Source organism: Ctenopharyngodon idella, chromosome 4, assembly GCF_019924925.1.
Source record: "Ctenopharyngodon idella isolate HZGC_01 chromosome 4, HZGC01, whole genome shotgun sequence".
Classification (NCBI taxonomy): domain Eukaryota; kingdom Metazoa; phylum Chordata; class Actinopteri; order Cypriniformes; family Xenocyprididae; genus Ctenopharyngodon; species Ctenopharyngodon idella.
In genome coordinates, this window is record NC_067223.1 from 23,323,087 (window position 1) to 23,343,741 (window position 20,655).

Below are 20,655 nucleotides of genomic sequence, written 5' to 3' on the forward strand. Positions count from 1 at the left end.
GATCTGAGAAAGCAGCAGCTGTTAAACATTCATGATTATTTCAGCACAGGGTGTCAGTGCTCGTCTAAACTAGTGACTGTGATGCTGAAGTGTGAGACCTGATGAATATGAACCTTTATTTATTTGAATTAAATAGTTTAATCACTATTCTGTGTAATTTTTTCATTGTCAATCATTTCACCGCCTATATAATTTGCATGTGTATGCCTAATTTTTTAAAAATTTATATTTTAAAGTAGTAGCACTGTTAACGTGTTAGTGTTTAGGATTATTTAAATATTCAATGTCATTAAATTTATGTTTAAGGCACACACCGCACATTCATTCAACTATTTTAAAAGACTGGAGTAAGAGCTCCAGCACACACAATCAATCCTTTTATCAGTCAAATTCATTTAAAAATGTGAATTCAGCAGGTATGAAATATGATCAGTAAGAGAAAAACACTGTTAATGAGAAGACGAGCACTGGACTGATGCAGGTTAGTGGGGAAATATATTTATTTATTATTCAGAATGCACAGCTGGAAAGAAAATATATTTATAGGAACATTTCAGCAGGTTCAAAATAATTCATGTTAACTCAGAGAACATGATTCATTGTTTTAAACTGACAGACATAAAACAGTAATAAGTAGAACGAGGAAGTAGTTGTGCAAGTAGTCCATTCAGCAATCATAGAGGAAACAGCTGATTCTGTATCTCTTGTTATTTGATTTAGGTATTTTCACAGCCCCACTGAAAGGAGCGTACATGTTCAGAGTCTCTGTATTTGGTGTTGGCCCAACTGTAGCATCTGCATCCATTGTTAAGAATAGAGAGCATGTGGTTATAGCTCGTGGTGATCAGGCTCAGGGTGTGTTAAACTCCTCAAATGGAGTTGTGTTGATCCTGGAGGTTGGAGATGTTGTCTATGTGAGACTTTGGTCTGGCACGAGGATATTTGATAACGGGAATAACTACAACACTTTCAGTGGTTATCTACTGTTTCCCTTAAGATAACAGGAGCTTTGCAGAATGTGATTCCAATAATTCTGAACCTTCAGTGTGTGAGTTAAGATGAAAATCATGAAGAATCATTTGAATCAACTTATGAACCTGTATTAATGAGGACTAATGTGTGTTTGAAATTTGCAGTAGATTACTGTATAAAAGTCAGTATAATACACTATATTCATAAGTTCTGATCTGTCTATACATGTAAGTTTGTATAAAGAGTTTCAGCACTGAGACAGACAGGACCCATGAATATCACATGTGACTCAAAAGTGTTTTGTTAAAGTAGTAAATCTACACTGCAAAAAAATGCTTTTTTTTCCCTTTTCTTTTTCTTACCCCATTGGCAGATGATTAAAGATTTTTTATTTAATTTTATTTATTTATTTTTATGTTAAATAATACCTTTTTAAGTGTATCTTGTTACTGATACTTGATCTGTATCTCTTCATCGTACAGAAATAAATAAGAGAATAAAGAGACATTGTGGCTTATTTTTTTCCATCTTATTTTCATGAATATTTCAGATTTCACTTTCATTTTAAACAATGTTTACTTTGAAGCACTCATGATATCATATTTATCAGTCCTGGATTGTGCAAATTTGTGATTTTTTTTGTGTGTGTGTGTGTGTGTGTGTGTGTGTGTGTGTGTGTGTGTGTGGTGGCAATTTCCAGAAGGGTGGGCCTAATTTCCTTAGGATGGGCAATATGACCAAAATCTTATAGGCTAAGCAAATCAAAGCAAAACAAATAAGTAAAAACTTCTCAATTAATAAATAATTAAGTAGTCAGTAATAAAATCAGAACAAAGAAAATGACAATATGATAAATAAATACAACATGAAGATACAGATATATGAGGCTGTATTCATAATCATGTAATCATGCTGGTGACCCCTGCTGGTCTCACATAGACATCTCCAACCTCCAAATACACTTTTTACAAACATAATTGCAAATGTTTTATTGAAAGTAAAATCTATCCAATGCAATGAACTAAAACTCTATTTAGATTTAATATCAAGTGTCTGTATAATGTGTGTTATTATATCCACATGATTCATGGAAATGTGTTTCTGTAAATGTGTTCAGCACAGATATTTTTCTGATTTTCAATCATAAAGTGAGCAGGATATATTAAAATTTATGTATCATGATACTAAGCGGCTCAGCGGGTGTCTGAGTCTCCTCAGCTCTACAGCAAAGACAATGTCCAGACCAAGACCAGTCCTCTTCAGCTGTGTATATCAGTCTGGATCAGGTCAGTAACTAGTTTGCATGTCTGTTTTTTATATGTAGAGTTGCATATCAAATTAATGAAAGTATAAATCGTTGAGTTTAAACATGCTCATGTGAATAGCCTTTTTATAGTTCTGTTGTGTTTGTTTTATGTTTGAGAATAGACATGACTTTCTTTTTCTAACTGTAATTCCTCCACAACTTGTAATATTTTAAAACATCATTTCAAGGCAATACTACATTTAGGCAATTCTATGCGTGTGTCGTCTGATATCGGTCAGTATGTCAGTACTGAATTTAGTTTTTTTTCTTCCCCCTTTTAATAACACTGTTTAATACTACCAAATGTTTCTTAAAGTGCCCCTATTATGGATTTTTGAAAATGACCTTTCATGTAGTGTGTAACATTGCTGTAAGTGAATGAAAACATCCTGCAAAGTTTTAAATCTTAAAGTGCGCCGTATATAAAGTTATTGTCTCTCAAGTCAAGTAAATGAGTCATTTGTAAAACGAATCGCAAGCCGTTTCGTTGTGACGTCACACCGAAACATTAGCATATTGCCTGCCCACTTATTGCGCATGCAGACACCAGGGAAAATTCATTTTTTCAATGAAACCACAGCAGTAAAATCTTTTGTTGTGTTCCCGTCATGTTACTGACGACTGCTTCTCAGACCTCTGGGAGTTTAATGCAGGATTCACAAAACGCTTGGTCTTAAAATATTGATCAATGCCCAGTTTATTTGGACCAGCTTGCTCCTCTGAATCTCAACCTGTAAGTATGATTAATAATTGATGTTTATATTTTCTAACGATCGTTCAAAATTCATAGTTTTGTATGCTATGTTGTGTAACGTACACCAGTTTGTCTCCTGCTAACCGGCTAACTCGCGTTTCTGTAGTTCTGCTATTCAGATGTGGGTCCAATATTGTCTAAAAATGTGTCGATTAATGCAGCTTGTCTGTCTTACTACTTGGAGTAATGATCAAGGATGGAGCACGACTTTTGTTTACAAAGTGTAATGCATTATAAGCTGCTCGGCTAACCTGGGAGTTTACAACATACAAAACAAACAGTTTTTTATATTACAATAGAGTGAAGCTCTATCTGTATTGTAATAGGATGTTAAGATGCTAGTCCACGCTAACTAGTTGAAGTATTCTCTCTGTAAACAGTAAACACTCATTGTAATGTCCAACAATTATATAGTCATTTTTTACGTAGTCTGTGTACTCATCTGGCCTAAATGTTTATCTTATGTTTAGAGGTTTTCAGCTTCGCTTGGCATTCTGATACAGTTCCCACAGGTGCACCTACATAAAGTATAACAGTGACGCTGCTATCACGTCTTATAAATAACTAAGGTGACACTTACCATATAGAAACGTCCTACTTCAGTTGTGATTGCGATTCAGTTTCTGGTTGATCGACTACTTCAGACGTTTCATTGTCAGACTCGGGCTCGAATTGATAGGGTAAAATCGATTTGCAATGGTTGCGTGGTGCGCACAGTAGACCAGTCACAGAGGATTGGGCCATCTGACCAATCAGAGCAGCGTAAGCTCACGGAAAGGTGGGGTTTAGAAAGACTGATTCATTGAATTACTAACGAATCGTTTACAAAACATTGAAACCTCAGGTGAAATTAAATGTAGATTATGAGTAAATGAAAGTGTTTTTTGACCTTGCGCGCATGTAAACCTGTTGTAGGAGACTCCCAAAACAATATTAGGAACCTTAAAAAACGAATAATAGGGGCACTTTAATGGCTTCGCCCGATCCTTGGCACTTATGAGAGATGGCAGGAGAGAGTTTAGTTTCACACAGACCACTCACTAGTGTTGTAGTAATCGAGACCAGTCTTAATAATAACCCCGCCTAAGAAATGATAGAAGGGTTAAATTAATGATTTATTCAGGTCAGGTCTTATAAAGTGCATATACTGCTAGAAACTTGGGCTTTCCTTTCCTCACTTTCTTTCTTTCTGCAACTCGTGTGAATGTGTGTTTATGTGTTAGATATTCATTTTTGTGCGTTAGAATAATCAATAAAGTCTCGTATTTAAAGAAAAGTGTTCTTGTGTTATGTGCTTACGAATTTAATGTCTTAACTGCTGATATTTTTGTAAATACAAGGTGGTATTTTGTACAAATGTAGAACAATTTCAGTATAATTTCATTTTGAACATAAGTTGCACATTGTTACTTTCAACCCCGTCAGATGGGACGAAAGTAACAGACAGGTGGGTCAAAAGTAACAACAATACAAATTAGATTTTTACTCTTGTTTTTATTAAATATACCTTGTTAATATGTAACTGCAAACCTATTTTGTCTTTCATCCGAAAGCATCAAATATGTGTGGAGCGATGAGGAGACTTCAACGTTCCTCGAATCAATCCAACAAACTAACAAAAACCGCAAAGAAGCGCCACCATGTATCAGTGGCTGCAGAAACAAATGTTAGACAGAGGCTTTGAGAAACCATGGCATATTCTCAGAAGACTGGGGAAAAGTTTGAAACAACACTATATGAGCCAGAAGAGTCAAGTGGCAAAAAGAGATCCATTTGAATGGAAATCTGACTAATGTTAACAGGCATTAAAAGATGAACAGTATAAACAAACAGGAACATTAAAAAAGGCATTAGCCTACGCATTGTCACAGTTGTGACAGATATAATGTTCTGCACCCTCACTGCATGCCTCATGTGACCAGAGCTGGCAAAAGAGACACTTTTCTTTGGAGTGGGCGGCTTCCTCTGGATCCTCTTCTGTTGCTCCTCCTCCAGATCTGCAACATTAAAAGTGAGAAAAACTGTCAACATTTAATATATAAATTTACAGCCAGTTATTGCGTATCCTCTGTCCACATGGTAGCAGTATGCAAAAAGAAATTACTCAGGACAAAGCAAACACCAAAACGCCACTTACCTCCTTTTGCCTCTTCGTTTTGTGTCCTTTCTCGGTCCAGCCTTAGGAAAGGGACGTACAGCTTCTGGAATGAATGCCTGGACTATTTATATAATTACAAATTTATTCACCTCATAGTTTTATAATCTGTATATATTTATCTGTATAGGCTACAGTATGTATTATCAAGATCTTTATTTTATATCTGTTATTAAATTTTATATAGCAATGAATTTGTCTCATGTATTTTAAACCACTAAAGCTTTTTAGTTTTAATGAATTGTAAACTTCCAAATGTCCTTTGCTTCAAAAGGGTAGCAGTTAAGAACTGTCTGCAGATTGTTATAAAAATGTGTTTTACTGAAGCAGGTGGAATGGGACATGCAAGTGAACATTTTGTCCTCAAAGTTGATGTGTTAGAAGCAGGAAAAATGGGCAAGCGTAAGGATTTGAGCGAGTTTGACAAGGGCCAAATTGTGATGGCTAGACGACTGGGTCAGAGCATCTCCAAAACTGCAGCTCTTGTGGGGTGTTCCCGGTCTGCAGTGGTCAGTATCTATCAAAAGTGCTCCAAGGAAGGAACAGTGGCGAACAGGCGAAGGGGAGTGAAGGCTGGCCCGTGTGGTCCGATCCAACAGACGAGCTACTGTAGCTCAAATTGCTCAAGAAGTTAATGCTGGTTCTGATAGAAAGGTGTCAGAATACACAGTGCATCACAGTTTGTTGCGTATGGGGCTGCATAGCCGCAGAATCAATGTTTAATATTGTCAATTCATATAATAATTATATGATTATATGTATTATACATAATTATAATTCATATAATATAAATACTATAAATAATTAGCAGCAAAAGATGAGCAGTTTTGTCTTTTAAATGTTTTCACTAAATGATTTCATTTGGAGCAAGAGATACAGGGGGAGTGGCTTTATTGCATCAGATACAGGTCACTTTATTCACAGCTGATTGGTCGAGTTTGGTCGATACCGCTGATCTATATAAATATTTAAAAAAAAATTGAGTCCAAGTTAATTTCTGTTGAGATCAATATAGTGCCACAAACATCTACTGAGCCTGGAACATTTCACTTATTATGATTGTAGGATCATCCATGAATGAAGCCCACCAAATGAACACAACACCACATTCCAAAGATCACAGAGATTCCCCACTAAACCATTAGTGAGCCAAAACAAACAAACCTGTGGTGAAGGAGGAAACGAAACTGCTGAAGGAGACTGATCTCCCATGCCTGCTGAATCTCAAACCAGTGTTTGTATTAACAGAGCTGATCAATAAAGTTGACTCTCCTTTGTTCCACAAACTTTAAAGTGCACAACTTTGTGTCAATGTGGAGGAGACTGTGAAGAAGACTGAAGAATAGGTTCAACAACAAAACAAGCAAACGTGTATCTGAAATAGATTTCTTTAAGTAAATTTTTGTTTGACATTCTTTTTAAGCTATGTTTCTAAGGTCATATTGAATATTCTACTCTTTACATTCACAGTATTTTCAGGGTTAATGAACAAAAGGATTAAGCTTTTAAAACTACACAACATGCATGCAACAGACATATTATAAAGTCTAGCCTAGGTTCTCAGATACTGTTTCCTTCTCACATCACTGAAATCACCATTAACTATTCACCTGAACAGTTTATGATGTTTTATATGGTATCATTGTAATCCTTGACCATCAAAACATAAGGGTAGACATCACCTTTTCTGTGTTATCATGTTTGATTCAGGAGATATGATACAAAATACATAATTTGGTTATGCTGAAAAGAGCAAATGGTTGCCATGGCGACCACAAGGCTTTTATTGCTATGGCTCAATTTCTGAAAATGTTCAGGGCCCCAAACTGTACAAGTGCACCAAATTTCATGCTTTTATGAAAAATTGGACATTATTTTTCCATATCACCTGGACTTTAAGTGATTCTGCTATTTTCTAGTTTATCTCTGTGAAGCTGCTTTGATGCAATCCATACAGCATAAAGTTTTATAGAAATAAAAGTGACTTGACATAAGAGTTCATGCTGACAGGCCACCCATGCTGCTGGGAGTTGCATTTAGAGGAATATGCAAATATGCGCTGCATGTTTTCCTCTCAACAACAAAATGAACGTAAAACAGAAATGACAGTGGTAACAAATCAGGAGGTAGCCCCAACTCAGTATTGGCCGAAGCTGATCACGTGAGCAGAACAATGCAATGCATGTGATGCTGACAGGATCTGGCCAATAATGAGCCGGCATTTGGACGTAAACAAGGAAGCCTTCACTGAGTTCACATGTATGACAACAGTTTAAATTGTTGAATAAAGTCATTATTTTTGTTTTGCTTTTGCACACAAAAAGCTTTCTCGTCGCTTCATAACATTAAGGTTGAACCACTGTAGTCACGTTGACTATTTTAACCATGTTTTTAACTACCTTTCTAGACGTCAAAAAGGTAGATGATGTTGTTGTCTATGTGTGGATCAGATACCCTCGGATTTCATCAAAAATATCTTGATTTGTGTCAGTAAGTACTTTTACAAAAATGAGAGCCGTCATCTTATATTCTTATTTAAATAAAGTCTGTTTTTCTACCCAAATGTGCAAAAAATATTATAATTCACCATGAAAAGTTTGGTCTCATCTGTGATGGATACAGTGTGCTTTTTGTGTTGCGTTTGTTGCGTCCTGTTTAAGGATACTAATAAATTCTTCTACTGAAAACATATTAAACAATTTCTTTGACATGTAAAGCAGGGGGATATTCCATGAAGCAAGGTTAACTTAAGCTGGGTGCACACTTTGTACACATTGTATTATATGAGTTTTAACAGTATGAGTTATAACAGTCTTTTACGATTGTTGCTTGTCAAACTGTATGAACATGATCCCAGCTATAAGCCATGCCATAATGTGGGATCTCAGTTGTCATTAAGGTCAGACTGTAAGACAATCAAGACATGCAAACAGACTCACCCAGAGTTCCCTCACCGTCACTGAATGTGTCACAGATTGATGACATAAAACGTCTCGGGTTACGTATGTAAACATGGTTCCCTGAGAACAGGGAATGAGACACTGCGTTTACCGTATATGGGGAACGTCACTCGTGAACCGGTGTCTGAAAGCAATGTATCAAATCTCTCCAATCCTACTGGCCGGCGACAGCCCATGACGTTATCAAGACGCGGCCAGTGAAGCAGTCAGTATATTTTCGTCTTTCGGGACTGTTTTGTCTGATCGCGATTTCATTGAATCTGGTAAGGAAACTTTGTATTATGTCTGACAAACCCTGCCCCTGATCCAGATCTTTCAGCAGGTCGGCCTGGTACGCTTGTAACACCGCCATGGTGTGTAAAGCCGCACCGGCCTGACCCGCTGCTGCGTATGCCCTGCCGTTTAAGCGAGAGGTGGTCTTAATGGGCTTAGATGGCAGGACCGGAGCTTTCAGTGTCGGTGCCTGCCCCGTGACGAGATAGTTCGCATGGTGACTATTTGTACTCCCCTTGCTTTTAGGGTTTTTGGTGTTTTACTGAGTACATGACCTGATGGATTGCATAGCTCAGGTTGAGTGGTAGGGAACCTCACTTTCAGTTTGGTTCTTTTTAGCTGTCTTTAGAGTTAATCTCTGCCACAACAGCTTATTGTGTCTGTGGAGTTGAAGGCTCGGGTAATCTGAGCCTCCTTCTAGCACGATAGCTTGTGGTTTCACAAGTGTTGTTGGTAGATGTTCATGAGATTTTGCTCACTTAGCACTGCCACAGGTTAATGGCCGTGTCTGTCCGAAGTAGTAGGCCACTTCAGGCCTCCTTCAGACCATGGTAGCATATGTTTTTGTGCTCCCCTGTCTGTTAGGGTTTAGAGTGTTTACTTACATTGCCTGTTGGAATGTGTAGCTCAGGTTAAGTTAGGCTAGTTAACCGCAATTGTCTGTTGGGTTTTAGAGCTGGTTCCCTTTGAGCTTGGTCACCTATGAAACCACTAGCTGACGCCACGTGTCTTTTGGAGTCGCAGGCCCCTCTTGGGCCTCCTTCAATTAACATTTTGGCACAGTTCTGTGTTGGTTTTGCCATCACTGCCACTGGCTACGCCCGTATCTGCTATAGCAGGCCCGGTTTGGGCCTCTCTCAGAGTATGCTGGCGGAGTGTGTACTCTTGCTTTAAGAGTGAAAGGTGTTTTTCTGAGTACATAGCCTCTTGGCTGGTGTTGATTTATTAGCTCTAGTCGAGCTGAATAATTACCTCACTAAGTAAGTCTGGCTCTATTATGGCTCCTAGAACTTTTAGTTGCCACTAGCTGGCGCCACATGTCTGTGAGTTGTAGGCCCTCTGGGCCTCCTTTGTGAGCATGTTGACGTATGTCTTTGTACTCCTCTTGCTTAAAGAGTAAAATGTGTTTTACTGAGTACATTGCTGAGTGGCCGTTGGCTCAGGTTGAGTTTATCTAGTTAACCTCACTTTGGTTCGGTTTTCTTATGTTTGCTCCCTTGAGCTTGAAACACTGCCACGAGCTGACGCTACGTGTCTGTCTGAAGTCGTAGGCCCGCCTTTGGGCCTCCTACAGAACATGATGGCATATGTTGTACTCCTTGCTTTAAGAGTAAAAGGTGCTTTTACTGAGTACACTGCTTGTTGGATTGTGTTAGGTGGACTGCTATGTGGGCACTCTACAGTCTTATCTGCTGGTTTAACTCGGTTTCATTCTGAACGAGTTACATGTTTGTGGGTTCTTGCTTTCAGCAAGCTAGCTGTTCGAGGGATTGGCCTTAACAGGCCGCCCTTGAAGTTTTCCCACCCCCACATCTGGGCGTTGAAACTTAAGCAGATTTAACATGTAGCTTCACATGTAGGCCTTTAGCAAGGCTGCTGTGTTATTTATTGTTTCTACACTGTGTAGAACTGTTGTCATGTTGTATGCCCCTTCTTGGGCCTCCATGATTTTGTGCCTACAGTACAGTCTATCTGTTAGGTTGAGGTCTGTACTCCCCTTGTTAGGGTCGTCCTGCATAATGCTTAGCTCCCTAAGCTGGTCAGTTTTGAAGGCCTCCATGAGGCCTCCCTTTTGTGATCCAGACCCAGGCTGATTGTGTTTGAGTGCACAGCCTCCTCAGTGCAAATAATCAGGCGCTGAGTAGATCCTAGGATTGAGCAGAGTTTACTCCCCTCATTTGTAGGGTTAAGAGCACTTTGCTGAGTCCTGCTCTCCTGGATGCCCGTCTCTACACTCTGGTCTGAGTTGTTTACTGCCCCTAGGCAGTCACTCTTACTGGATATCTTCTCTGAAGAATGCATTGTTGAGGCTCTGTGTTCAGACAGGTTGCTGGCCAAGACTAGGTTGCTATCAGACCGGGTCGGCCTCCCCTGGTGGCATTTGGGGTGACTGTGTCCCCCTTCTAGTGACTGGCTGGGGCTCCTTCCGGCCCCCTAGCTACATTCCCTTAGAGGGACCCACTTTCCTCGGAAAGTTTGGTACCAGAAGCCTTGGAGCGGACTTGGTAGGCCTTCTGCGGAAGGCCTCTTTGAGGCTTATAGCTTGGGCTGTTGGCCGAAGGAAATGCTGTCACTGACGGCCTTTGTTTGACCCGAGGGGGAGTTGCTCTGGTGTTTTTAATTGAAACTACTAGTTGCCGTTTGTCTAGCCATCTTCTTGGCATGCACTCCCCTCAAGCATGGCGGCGTGGGTATATCGTTCCCCATATGCGGTAAACGCAGTGTTGAGTTCCCTTTCGAAAGGGAACGTCTCAGGTCTCAGAACGTCTGAGAACAGGGAACGAGACACTTCACTGGCAGCTCCTTTATACTTCCGGGCCACGTCTTGATGATGTCATAGGCTGTCGCCGTCTAATAGGATTGGAGAGATTTGATACATTTCTTTCAGACACCAGTTCACGAGTGACGTTCCCCATATACGGTAAACGCAGTGTCTCATTCCCTGTTCTCAGGGAACCATGTTTACATACGTAACCTGAGACGTTTTATGCTATCAATCTGTGACACATTCAGTGACGGTGAGCTACATTTCCACATACATGCAGATTTGAAATTGTGCTTAGCAAACAAAAACAATCTTAAAATGACAAAGCTGATCCATTTATGTACTTGTGTTCTTGAAAATTATTGTACATTTCCAAAATAAAAACCAAATGGCATATACTCACAGTGTTTCTATGTTAGCCAAGATTTAAAAAAAAAAAAGTCATAAAGTGATGTCACGCTTACCAAAGGACAACTAAAAGAAACCTGTCTGGAGCTAGATAAAAATATTACAGTATATAGCAGTGAAAGATCATTACCATTAAAGGGATAGTTCACTCAAAAATGAAAATTCTGTTACCATTTACTTACCCTCATGTTGTTCCAGATCCTGTAAAATTTATATTTTTAATGAAATCTGAGAGATTTCTGTCCTTCCATTGACAGTTATGCAACTACCACATTTACACTTCAAAAAGTTCATAAAGAAATTGTAAAACTAATCCATATGAATTGAGCAGCTTTTTATTCACATGTAAATATTGATCTGCAAAAATAAACAGAAGCTCAATCAAAATATCTAAAGATTCTGAAATCCAAATGCTTTTACTATTTAACTAAAAGAACAAAGCATAAAAAAAACTTTGAGTGTCACAAATGTTTTGAATAGAGATAAGCATCTACTGAAGCTGGAACATCCCTTTGACTATGATTAACAATTAACTTGAATTACTTATTTATCCGAAGCAATGTAAATCATGTACAAAAGACACTGAATCAGGACACTATAAAAGGAACATGAGAGGCTGTGGGGATGACAGAGCAAGAGCTGGAAACAAACATCAGTGAAGAATGAAGGCTTTAGCATGTATACCGCTGCTGTTGGAAACCTTTGTGTTTGTCGTCCAGCAGCAGGTAGATGGAGGACTCGATGAGAATGAGATCAGTCAACAGATCAGCTCTGAGGACGGAAGACAGAATCCACCTCAAACAGACACTTTGAGAGCTGAAGCTTCAACTGACAGCCAACAATACTGCAATCTGGGCATCCCTGACATCTATGCAGCACTGAGAGAACTGACCGCCACCGTTACAGAGCAGAAAGAAAACATCAGAGAACTGACCGCCACCGTTACAGAGCAGAAAGAAAACATCAGAGCTTTAGAGACGCAACTGAGGGAACAACAGACGTTTATCCTGGAAGAGCTGAACAAGAAAAATGAAGGTACCTCACCAAAACATTCACTCTTTTATCAAGGATCCTCATAGTAAAACACCTGCAATACATTGTATAGTGTAAATGTTAGTGTAAAGTTGAGTGTATACTGTGTACATTTTTTAGTTTATCTATTGCAATAATCAGTGTAAAAGTAATTTAACAAAATCTATATTCCTTCACAGAAATTTCAAATCTTACTCTGAGTCAAGTGGAGTTGAGAAAGGAAAATAGAGGTGAAAGTGTGCTTGAATGATGTTAAATTCAGTGTATACATTCTCAGTGTAATACAGTAATATATCACAATATTGCTTATGTTTTTCAATAACAGACAGAAAAATAGCTTTTTCAGCTGCACTGATGAAATCTGGAAGTGGATATACTGGTCCTTTTACCACGGAAATCACACTAACCTACAAGAACGTCTTCACAAACATAGGGAACGCCTACAACCCACTTACAGGTAATTATCAATGAAATGGAGTCATAAACCTTTCTGCTCCATTCAGATCTCTCTGCAGTTGTGTAATGTGTAAAAGAGAATTAAATGATCTGCCATCTTTCAAAACTATTACACAGTGTGTTTGGTAATTGAGAAATCATACAGGAAACAGCTGATTCTGTATCTCTTGTTATTTAATTTAGGTGTTTTCACAGCCCCACTGAAAGGAGCGTACATGTTTAGAATCTCTGTGCGTGGTGATGCCGGAACTGCAGCAACTGCAACCATTTTTAAGAATGGAAAGCGTGTGGTTATAGCTCATGATAATCAGGCTCAGGGTGTGTTAAACTCCTCAAATGGAGTTGTGTTGATCCTGAAAGTTGGAGATGTTGTCTATGTGAGACTTTGGTCTGGTAGGAGGATATTTGATAGCCAGAATAACTTCAACACTTTCAGTGGTTATCTACTGTTTCCCTTAAAATAACAGGAGATTTGAAGAATGTGATTCTAATAATTCTGAACCTTCAGCGTATGATTTAAGATGAAAATCATGAAGAATCATTAACATATGAACCTGTATTAATGAGGACTAATGTGCGTTTGAAATTTGCAATAGATTACTATATAAAAGTCTGATTTGTCTATACATGTAAGTTTGTATAAAGTGTTTCAGCGCTGAGACAGACAGAACCCATGAATATCACGTGACTCTAGTGTTTTGTTAAAGTAGTAAACCTACACTGCAAAAAATGTTTGGTTTTTTTTAGATTTTTTTTATTTTAAGTCCAGATATCTACAAATTCTTAAATCAAGATGCATTTACTAGATAAGTAAAATGGCATAAGATATGTCTTGTTTTCTGAAAATTCAGTGAGTTTTTGCTTAAAACAAATCAACTGCTAATGGGGTTATTTTAAAGGTGCCATAGAATGCTTTTTCACAAGATGTAATATAAGTCTAAGGTGTCCCCTGATTGTGCCTGTTAAGTTTCAGCTCAAAATACCCAAAATAGATTTTTTATTATTCAATTTTTTAACTGCCTATTTTGGAGCATCATTATAAATGCGACGATTTAGCGTGCGTCCCCTTTAAATGCTCGCGCTCCCCGCCCCCGAGCTCGCGACTCTATAATACATTGCATAAACAAAGTTCACACAGCTAATATAACCCTCAAAATGGATCTTTACAAAGTGTTTGTCATGCAGCCTATCGTATCAATGTAAGTATAGTATTTATTTGGATGTTTACATTTGATTCTGAATGAGTTTGAGGCTATGCTCCGTGGCTAAAGCTAACATTACACACTGTTGGAGAGATTTATAAAGAATGAAGTTGTGTTTATGAATTATACAGACTGCAAGTGTTTAATAATGAAAATAACGACATGGTCTTGTCTCCGTGAATACAGTAAGAAACGATGATAACTTTAACCACATTTAACAGTACATTAGCAACATGCTAACGAAACATTTAGAAAGACTATTTACAAATATCACTAAAATATCATGATATCATGTTAGTTATTATTGCCCCATCTGCCATTTTTCGCTGTTGCTTACCTGCATAAAGTCTGTTGATTTAGCTGTGCACAGATCCAGACGTTAATACTGCCTGCCCTTGTCTAATGCCTTGAACATGGGCTGGCATATGCAAATATTGGGGGCGTACATATTAATGATCTCGACTGTTGTGTCACAGTCGGTGTAATGTTGAGATTCGCCTGTTCTTCAGAGGTCTTTTAAACAAATGAGATTTATATAAGAAGGAGGAAACAATGGTGTTTGAGACTCACTGTATGTCAATTCTATGGCTTCTTTAAGGTTTTTTTTCTTACCTCATGATTAAAGATTTTTTATTTTATATTATTTGTTTCATTTTTATGTTAAATAATACTTTTAAGTGTATATTGTTACTGATCCTTGATCTGTATTTCTTCATCCTACATAAATAAAGAGAATAAAGAGACATTGTGGCTTCATATTTTCATGAATATTTCAGATTTCAATTTCATTTCAAACAATGTTTACTTTGTCCGTGTATCTTGTGGTCATTCGTTTTTTGATTTAATATTGAAATCGGAAAATGAAAAAACAGCACCTTTTTCGTTTTTCATTCTTTTCCAACAAAACGTAAAACAAGAATTCGGCTTGATTTTTCATTTTTCGTTCAGTGGCCTGTTGCACAAAGTGGGTTTCAGTTGCTACCCAGGTAAGTTCAAGATTAGTTTGAGCAAACTCTGGTTTTTCGGGTTTATGAAGGTGGAATGGTTTTTAGCGGGGTTCATTGCTATGGTTCATTACTTGCTCCGGAGCAGGATTTATTCTGAGTTAGAGATCACAAACCCAAACTCGACTGTGAGTAAAGTGACATGTATCAGATCCAATAAAGCCACTCCCCCTGTATCTCTCGCTCCAAATTAAATCAGTTTATAGTGAAAACATTTTAGAGACAAAATTTCTCAACATTTGCTGTTAATTAGGCCTATTCATTTTATTTATATTAAATAAATTAAAATTATGAATAATTCATGACACATTCATATAATTAGGCCTATTATATTAATTGACAATATTAAACTTTGCTTTTAAATTAAAATAAATATAATACATGCATAATATATAAAGCTTTGAAACAGATTAAGCTTGTATTTGTTTGAGCTCTTTGTGAAACTATATTAATTATTTGGTCTATTTGTTTGATTCACATGCATTGATATAGTCAGATATTTTCTTTCAGCTGCCTTCTCAAACTTTCACTGCAGCAGCAGTGTTTATTCCTGCTTTGTAAATGCGTTTAATTTCATATTTTTCATAACGATCTCTTAATCTTCGGAAGAGACATGAATTGCGCGGCTCTCTCACGAGAAGTGAATCAAACTGACGTTCTCCTTGTTCCCTGTGATTGGCTGTTTGCCGCACGTGTCACACTTTCAGGTGCACGCGCTTTGCAAACTCTGGATTAAACCTGAGTTGACAGAGAAAGTTTATACCGAGTGTTGTGCAACAGTTGATCATGATCTAAACCAGGTTGGATTTATCTGGATTTGTCAACTCTAAACCTACTCTGAAACTCAGAGTTTGTTCAACTAGCTTCATGCAACAGGCCACAGGAGTATAAAATGAATAAACAACTTGAATATTTGATCTCAACATGTGGGCGGGATTGAAACACCCCTTTCTGCTGATTGGTCAACCAAACATTAAATGGTGCCATCATGTGGGGCACATTCAAGATCAAACCGGTGCGCAACGTTTTGCTACGGGTTTGAGATACGTTTTCTCTTGTTTGGTGGGTGTGTCAGAAATTTCAGCCCAGCATCAACATGTATATAAACCACATGGTAGAGACAGCTGGCACAATGAGTATGAAAGTAACATAATTATATATTTTTATATATATTTTTTTTTAATAATTTATATATTTATAAATTAACATTATTATATATTTTATCAATATTTTGTATTTTGGAGTGACACTTTCATAAACTTTTCTATTCTCCTCTGATTAATGGTAAATATTACAATCATAGGCGCCGATTTATGTTTCTGCCGGTGGGTACCCAGTACAGACAGTTCCTCAACACAGCATTTCAAAAACAACACGTTCCAGTGCAGTTTTACCTCTAAAACACCACTATGTCCAACTGCTCTCCACATCCGGTTAGTGAGGTCAGAAAACGCATTCTGGTGACGGAAGTGATCTCTCACGCATATACTTCAATGAGTGCAAGACGTCACTTCCGTTGTCAGAGCGTGTTCAGACCTCACTAACCGGATGCTCAAGGCAGTTGGACATAGTGGTGTTTTAGAGGTCAAAAATGATATAAATACTGTTCGGTTTCTCGCACAAACCGATCGTTTCGTGTCTTAGGACATCAATGTGTCGTCACAAGCCGCAGGGTTTAATTTGGATTTGTCTGTGCACGTTTTTTTTTTACTCTTATAGACAAAGTTCCCACTTAAATGCATTATAAGACTGACAGTTAAAAATCATCATTTGTGTTCTACTGAAGAAACAAAGTCACCTACATCTTGGATGCGCTGGGGGTAAGCAGATAAACATCAAATTTTCATTTTTGGGTGAACTATCCCTTTAAATCAATATCAACCAACTGCATGAAGTTGCTTTCAGATGTAGCTACTTACAGTAAATACATTTACACAGCAATTACAACTGTATAATATAATGAGTTTCACATTTTAAACAACATTTTAATACAGAAATATGAAATGACACAATGAAATCTTATATCCCACTCTAAGTTTAGACTTTTCGTACAGGGTCTGGAGATAAAAAGATTCTGTTCTTCCCATGATCTTCATAGCTGTATGAATAAGACGTCCAAGCCTGGATTTCAACTGTACTGTCAAATTACCATACCAAAGGTATATTCTGTATCTAATCACATTCTTCATTTTCATAAGCATAAAAACACTTTTTACAAACACAATTGCAAATGTTTTATTGAAAGTAAAATCTATCCGATGCAATGAACAAAAACTCTAATAAGATTTGATATCAAGTGTCTCTTTAATACGTTATTTCTGTATAATATAATTAATCACCTGATATAATGCACTTATTGTGTACATACATGTTTTTATACTGTACTTATATTTTAAAAATAGCTGTATGTAATTACAGCTGTAATTAATTTCTGTAATTACATCTATAATTACACTTTTGACCTTCTCTTACACCTTAATACACCCTTAAACCTATCCATACCACCAAACCTGTCGCTAACCTTACCATATCCCAATAGCAGCAAAAATGTTGTGCAATATAATATGCGCACAGTAAGTACATTGTACTTATTTTATGCAAGTACATAGTAGTTGCAGTCACACTAAGATAATCTTAAACTGACAGTATGAATGACAATAGCATAACAAAGTTTAAAGTTTCTATGACTGAATGCAATACTGCACAATTTCAGCACCACTGGAAATGAACAGCGACTGATCAAACAGAAAGCACAGACATGTCAAGTAGTTTACATTATATCCTGAAACACTGACTGACATCAAGAACAGGTGACAAGCGTTAACTGCACATCAGTTGTCTATATGCAATCTCTACTTAGGTTATATTAACATAATCATTTCCAGGTAGCAACTCGGCCCTCAGGATCTGCAGGATAGTATGAACAAATAAACTGACCTTTGAAATGAAGAATAAATAAATGTCTTATTTTACATTATTTTTCACAGTAAATGCACAATTGGCTCGACGTGCTTGACAGAATATGTGCTTGTCACGATTAATAGATAATTTAATTGATACTGACACACATAAAATGGATAAAATGCCAAACATAATGGATATAGTCCGGCAGCTTGTGTTCTTTTTTATTTCTTTTGTTTGTCTGTTTGTTTCAGGATTTAAAATACAAACTCGATTCCAAAAAAGTTGGGACGCTGTACAAATTGTGAATAAAAAAGGAATGCAATAATTTACAAATCTCATCAAATGTTGAAAATGAGACATTTTGAAATGTCATGCCAAATATTGGCTCATTTTGGATTTCATGAGAGCTACACATTCCAAAAAAGTTGGGACAGGTAGCAATAAGAGGCTGGAAAAGTTAAATGTACATATAAGGAACAGCTGGAGGACCAATTTGCAACTTATTAGGTCAATTGGCAACATGATTGGGTATAAAAAGAGCCTCTGAGAGTGGCAGTGTCTCTCAGAAGTCAAGATGGGCAGAGGATCACCAATTCCCCCAATGCTGCGGCAAAAAGTAGTGGAGCAATATCAGAAAGGAGTTTCTCAGAGAAAAATTGTTTGAGAGTTTGAAGTTATCATCATCTACAGTGCATAATATCATCCAAAGATTCAGAGAATCTGGAACAATCTCTGTGTGTAAGGGTCAAGGCCGGAAAACCATACTGGATGCCCGTGATCTTCGGGCCCTTAGACGGCACTGCATCACATACAGGAATGCTACTGTAATGGAAATCACAACATGGGCTCAGGAATACTTCCAGAAAACATTGTCGGTGAACACAATCCACCGTGTCATTCGCCATTGCCGGCTAAAACTCTATAGGTCAAAAAAGAAGCCATATCTAAACTTGATCCAGAAGCGCAGGTGTTTTCTCTGGGCCAAGGCTCATTTAGAATGGACTGTGGCAAAGTGGAAAACTGTTCTGTGGTCAGACGAATCAAAATTTGAAGTTCTTTTTGGAAAACTGGGACGCCATGTCATCCGGACTAAAGAGGACAAGGACAACCCAAGTTGTTATCAGCGCTCAGTTCAGAAGCCTGCATCTCTGATGGTATGGGGTTGCATGAGTGCGTGTGGCATGGGCAGCTTACACATCTGGAAAGGCACCATCAATGCTGAAAGGTATATCCAAGTTCTAGAACAACATATGCTCCCATCCAGACATTGTCTCTTTGAGGGAAGACCTTGCATTTTCCAACATGACAATGCCAGACCACATACCGCATCAATTACAACATCATGGCTGCGTAGAAGAAGGATCCGGGTACTGAAATGGCCAGCCTGCAGTCCAGATCTTTCACCCATAGAAAACATTTGGCGCATCATAAAGAGGAAGATGCGACAAAGAAGACCTAAGACAGTTGAGCAACTAGAAGCCTGTATTAGACAAGAATGGGACAACATTCCTATTCCTAAACTTGAGCAACTTGTCTCCTCAGTCCCCAGACGTTTGCAGACTGTTATAAAAAGAAGAGGGGATGCCACACAGTGGTAAACATGGCCTTGTCCCAACTTTTTTGAGATGTTGATGCCATGAAATTTAAAATCAACTTATTTTTCCCTTAAAATGATACATTTATCATTGTACATTTACAATGATACATTTTCTCAGTTTAAACATTTGATATGTCATCTATGTTGTATTCTGAATAAAATATTGAAATTTGAAACTTCCACATCATTGCATTCCTTTTTTACTCACAATTTGTACAGTGTCCCAACTTTTTTGGAATCGGGTTTGTAATAATAATATATAATAGATGAATGGTTCTTTTCATTCACTGTTAATAAAATGATACAAATCATTCTACTGTTGTTCTTTCATTCTGAGTTGAAAATGCTTTAGTTTACAGTATAACAGAATTTTTAAAGTTCTGTTATTAAAAGAAGCTTGTTTTCTTGATGTTTCATAGACATTCTTCTTGTTCTTTCCAAATTTTATCACATATGTGTCAGCAGATAGACGAGGGACACAGAGGTAAGTGATACAATCAACAGCAGGTTTATTGAACAGTAATGAAGATAACACAGCAGTGATAGCAGTCCAGGTAAGCAGGCTGGGAGAGGGAATGTCTTGGTGTGGCTTTTCTGTGTGTGATGCAGTCTTTGTGTTTTCCCAGGAGATCCAGTGGGGCAGTGAAGTGTGGAGAGGACGGAGAACAGGAGCTGACGAGAACTTGGACGGTTAGCAGGAACAACAGGTAAGTGTAATGCAGGTAAGTCGTTGTACAGGTACATGGTAAGGTTGAGACCAGACAGTGAGTGAACGTGTTGAGTGCAGTTATATGGAGCTGGCTGCTGATTGCTGACAGGTGAATAACATTAGTAATCAGGTGACTGGGATCTGGTGACGGTGGTGACCGTTGACTCCCTGACAATATGAATGCAACTTCCTAAAAACCCCTTTTTTTTCTCTCTCTTTTTTCTTTAAACATTTTAGTTGAATAATAATTACAATATTCTAGTCCAAAAAATAAACCTGAAGTAAAATATTATATATTTACAAAAAAGAAAAGTCCAATTTTAAACTATTCAATAAATATGTTGAGACGAGATTCCAATCCATCTATGGTCATGAAGAAAATGAAAGGTTCATAGCTGCAGACTCCTCCCCAAACCGGAGACAGTAAAAAGTGAAACC

The 20,655-nt window shown here is 37.7% G+C and overlaps 2 protein-coding genes across 26 annotated transcripts in view; one reads left to right on the forward strand and one right to left on the reverse strand.

Moving 5' to 3' along the window:
• The window catches only part of LOC127511199 (heavy metal-binding protein HIP-like), a 219,057-nt gene that overhangs the window by 191,768 nt on the left and 6,634 nt on the right, over positions 1-20,655 (forward strand). For 8 of the 23 annotated variants that reach the window (XR_007929874.1, XR_007929875.1, XR_007929876.1 and 5 more), the window contains one exon: positions 721-1,477. The exons of 8 other annotated variants lie outside the window; for them this stretch is intronic. Coding sequence is in view for 11 of the 15 variants with exons in the window: in XM_051891930.1 (XP_051747890.1) it covers positions 721-1,001 (281 nt within the window). In the remaining 4 variants the exon portion in view is untranslated. 7 more of the 23 variants (XM_051891934.1, XM_051891925.1, XM_051891927.1 and 4 more) reach the window with 5 other exon arrangements.
• LOC127511220 (uncharacterized) overlaps positions 1-20,655 on the reverse strand; it is a 120,069-nt gene that overhangs the window by 9,665 nt on the left and 89,749 nt on the right. The gene's annotated exons all lie outside the window — the stretch shown is intronic.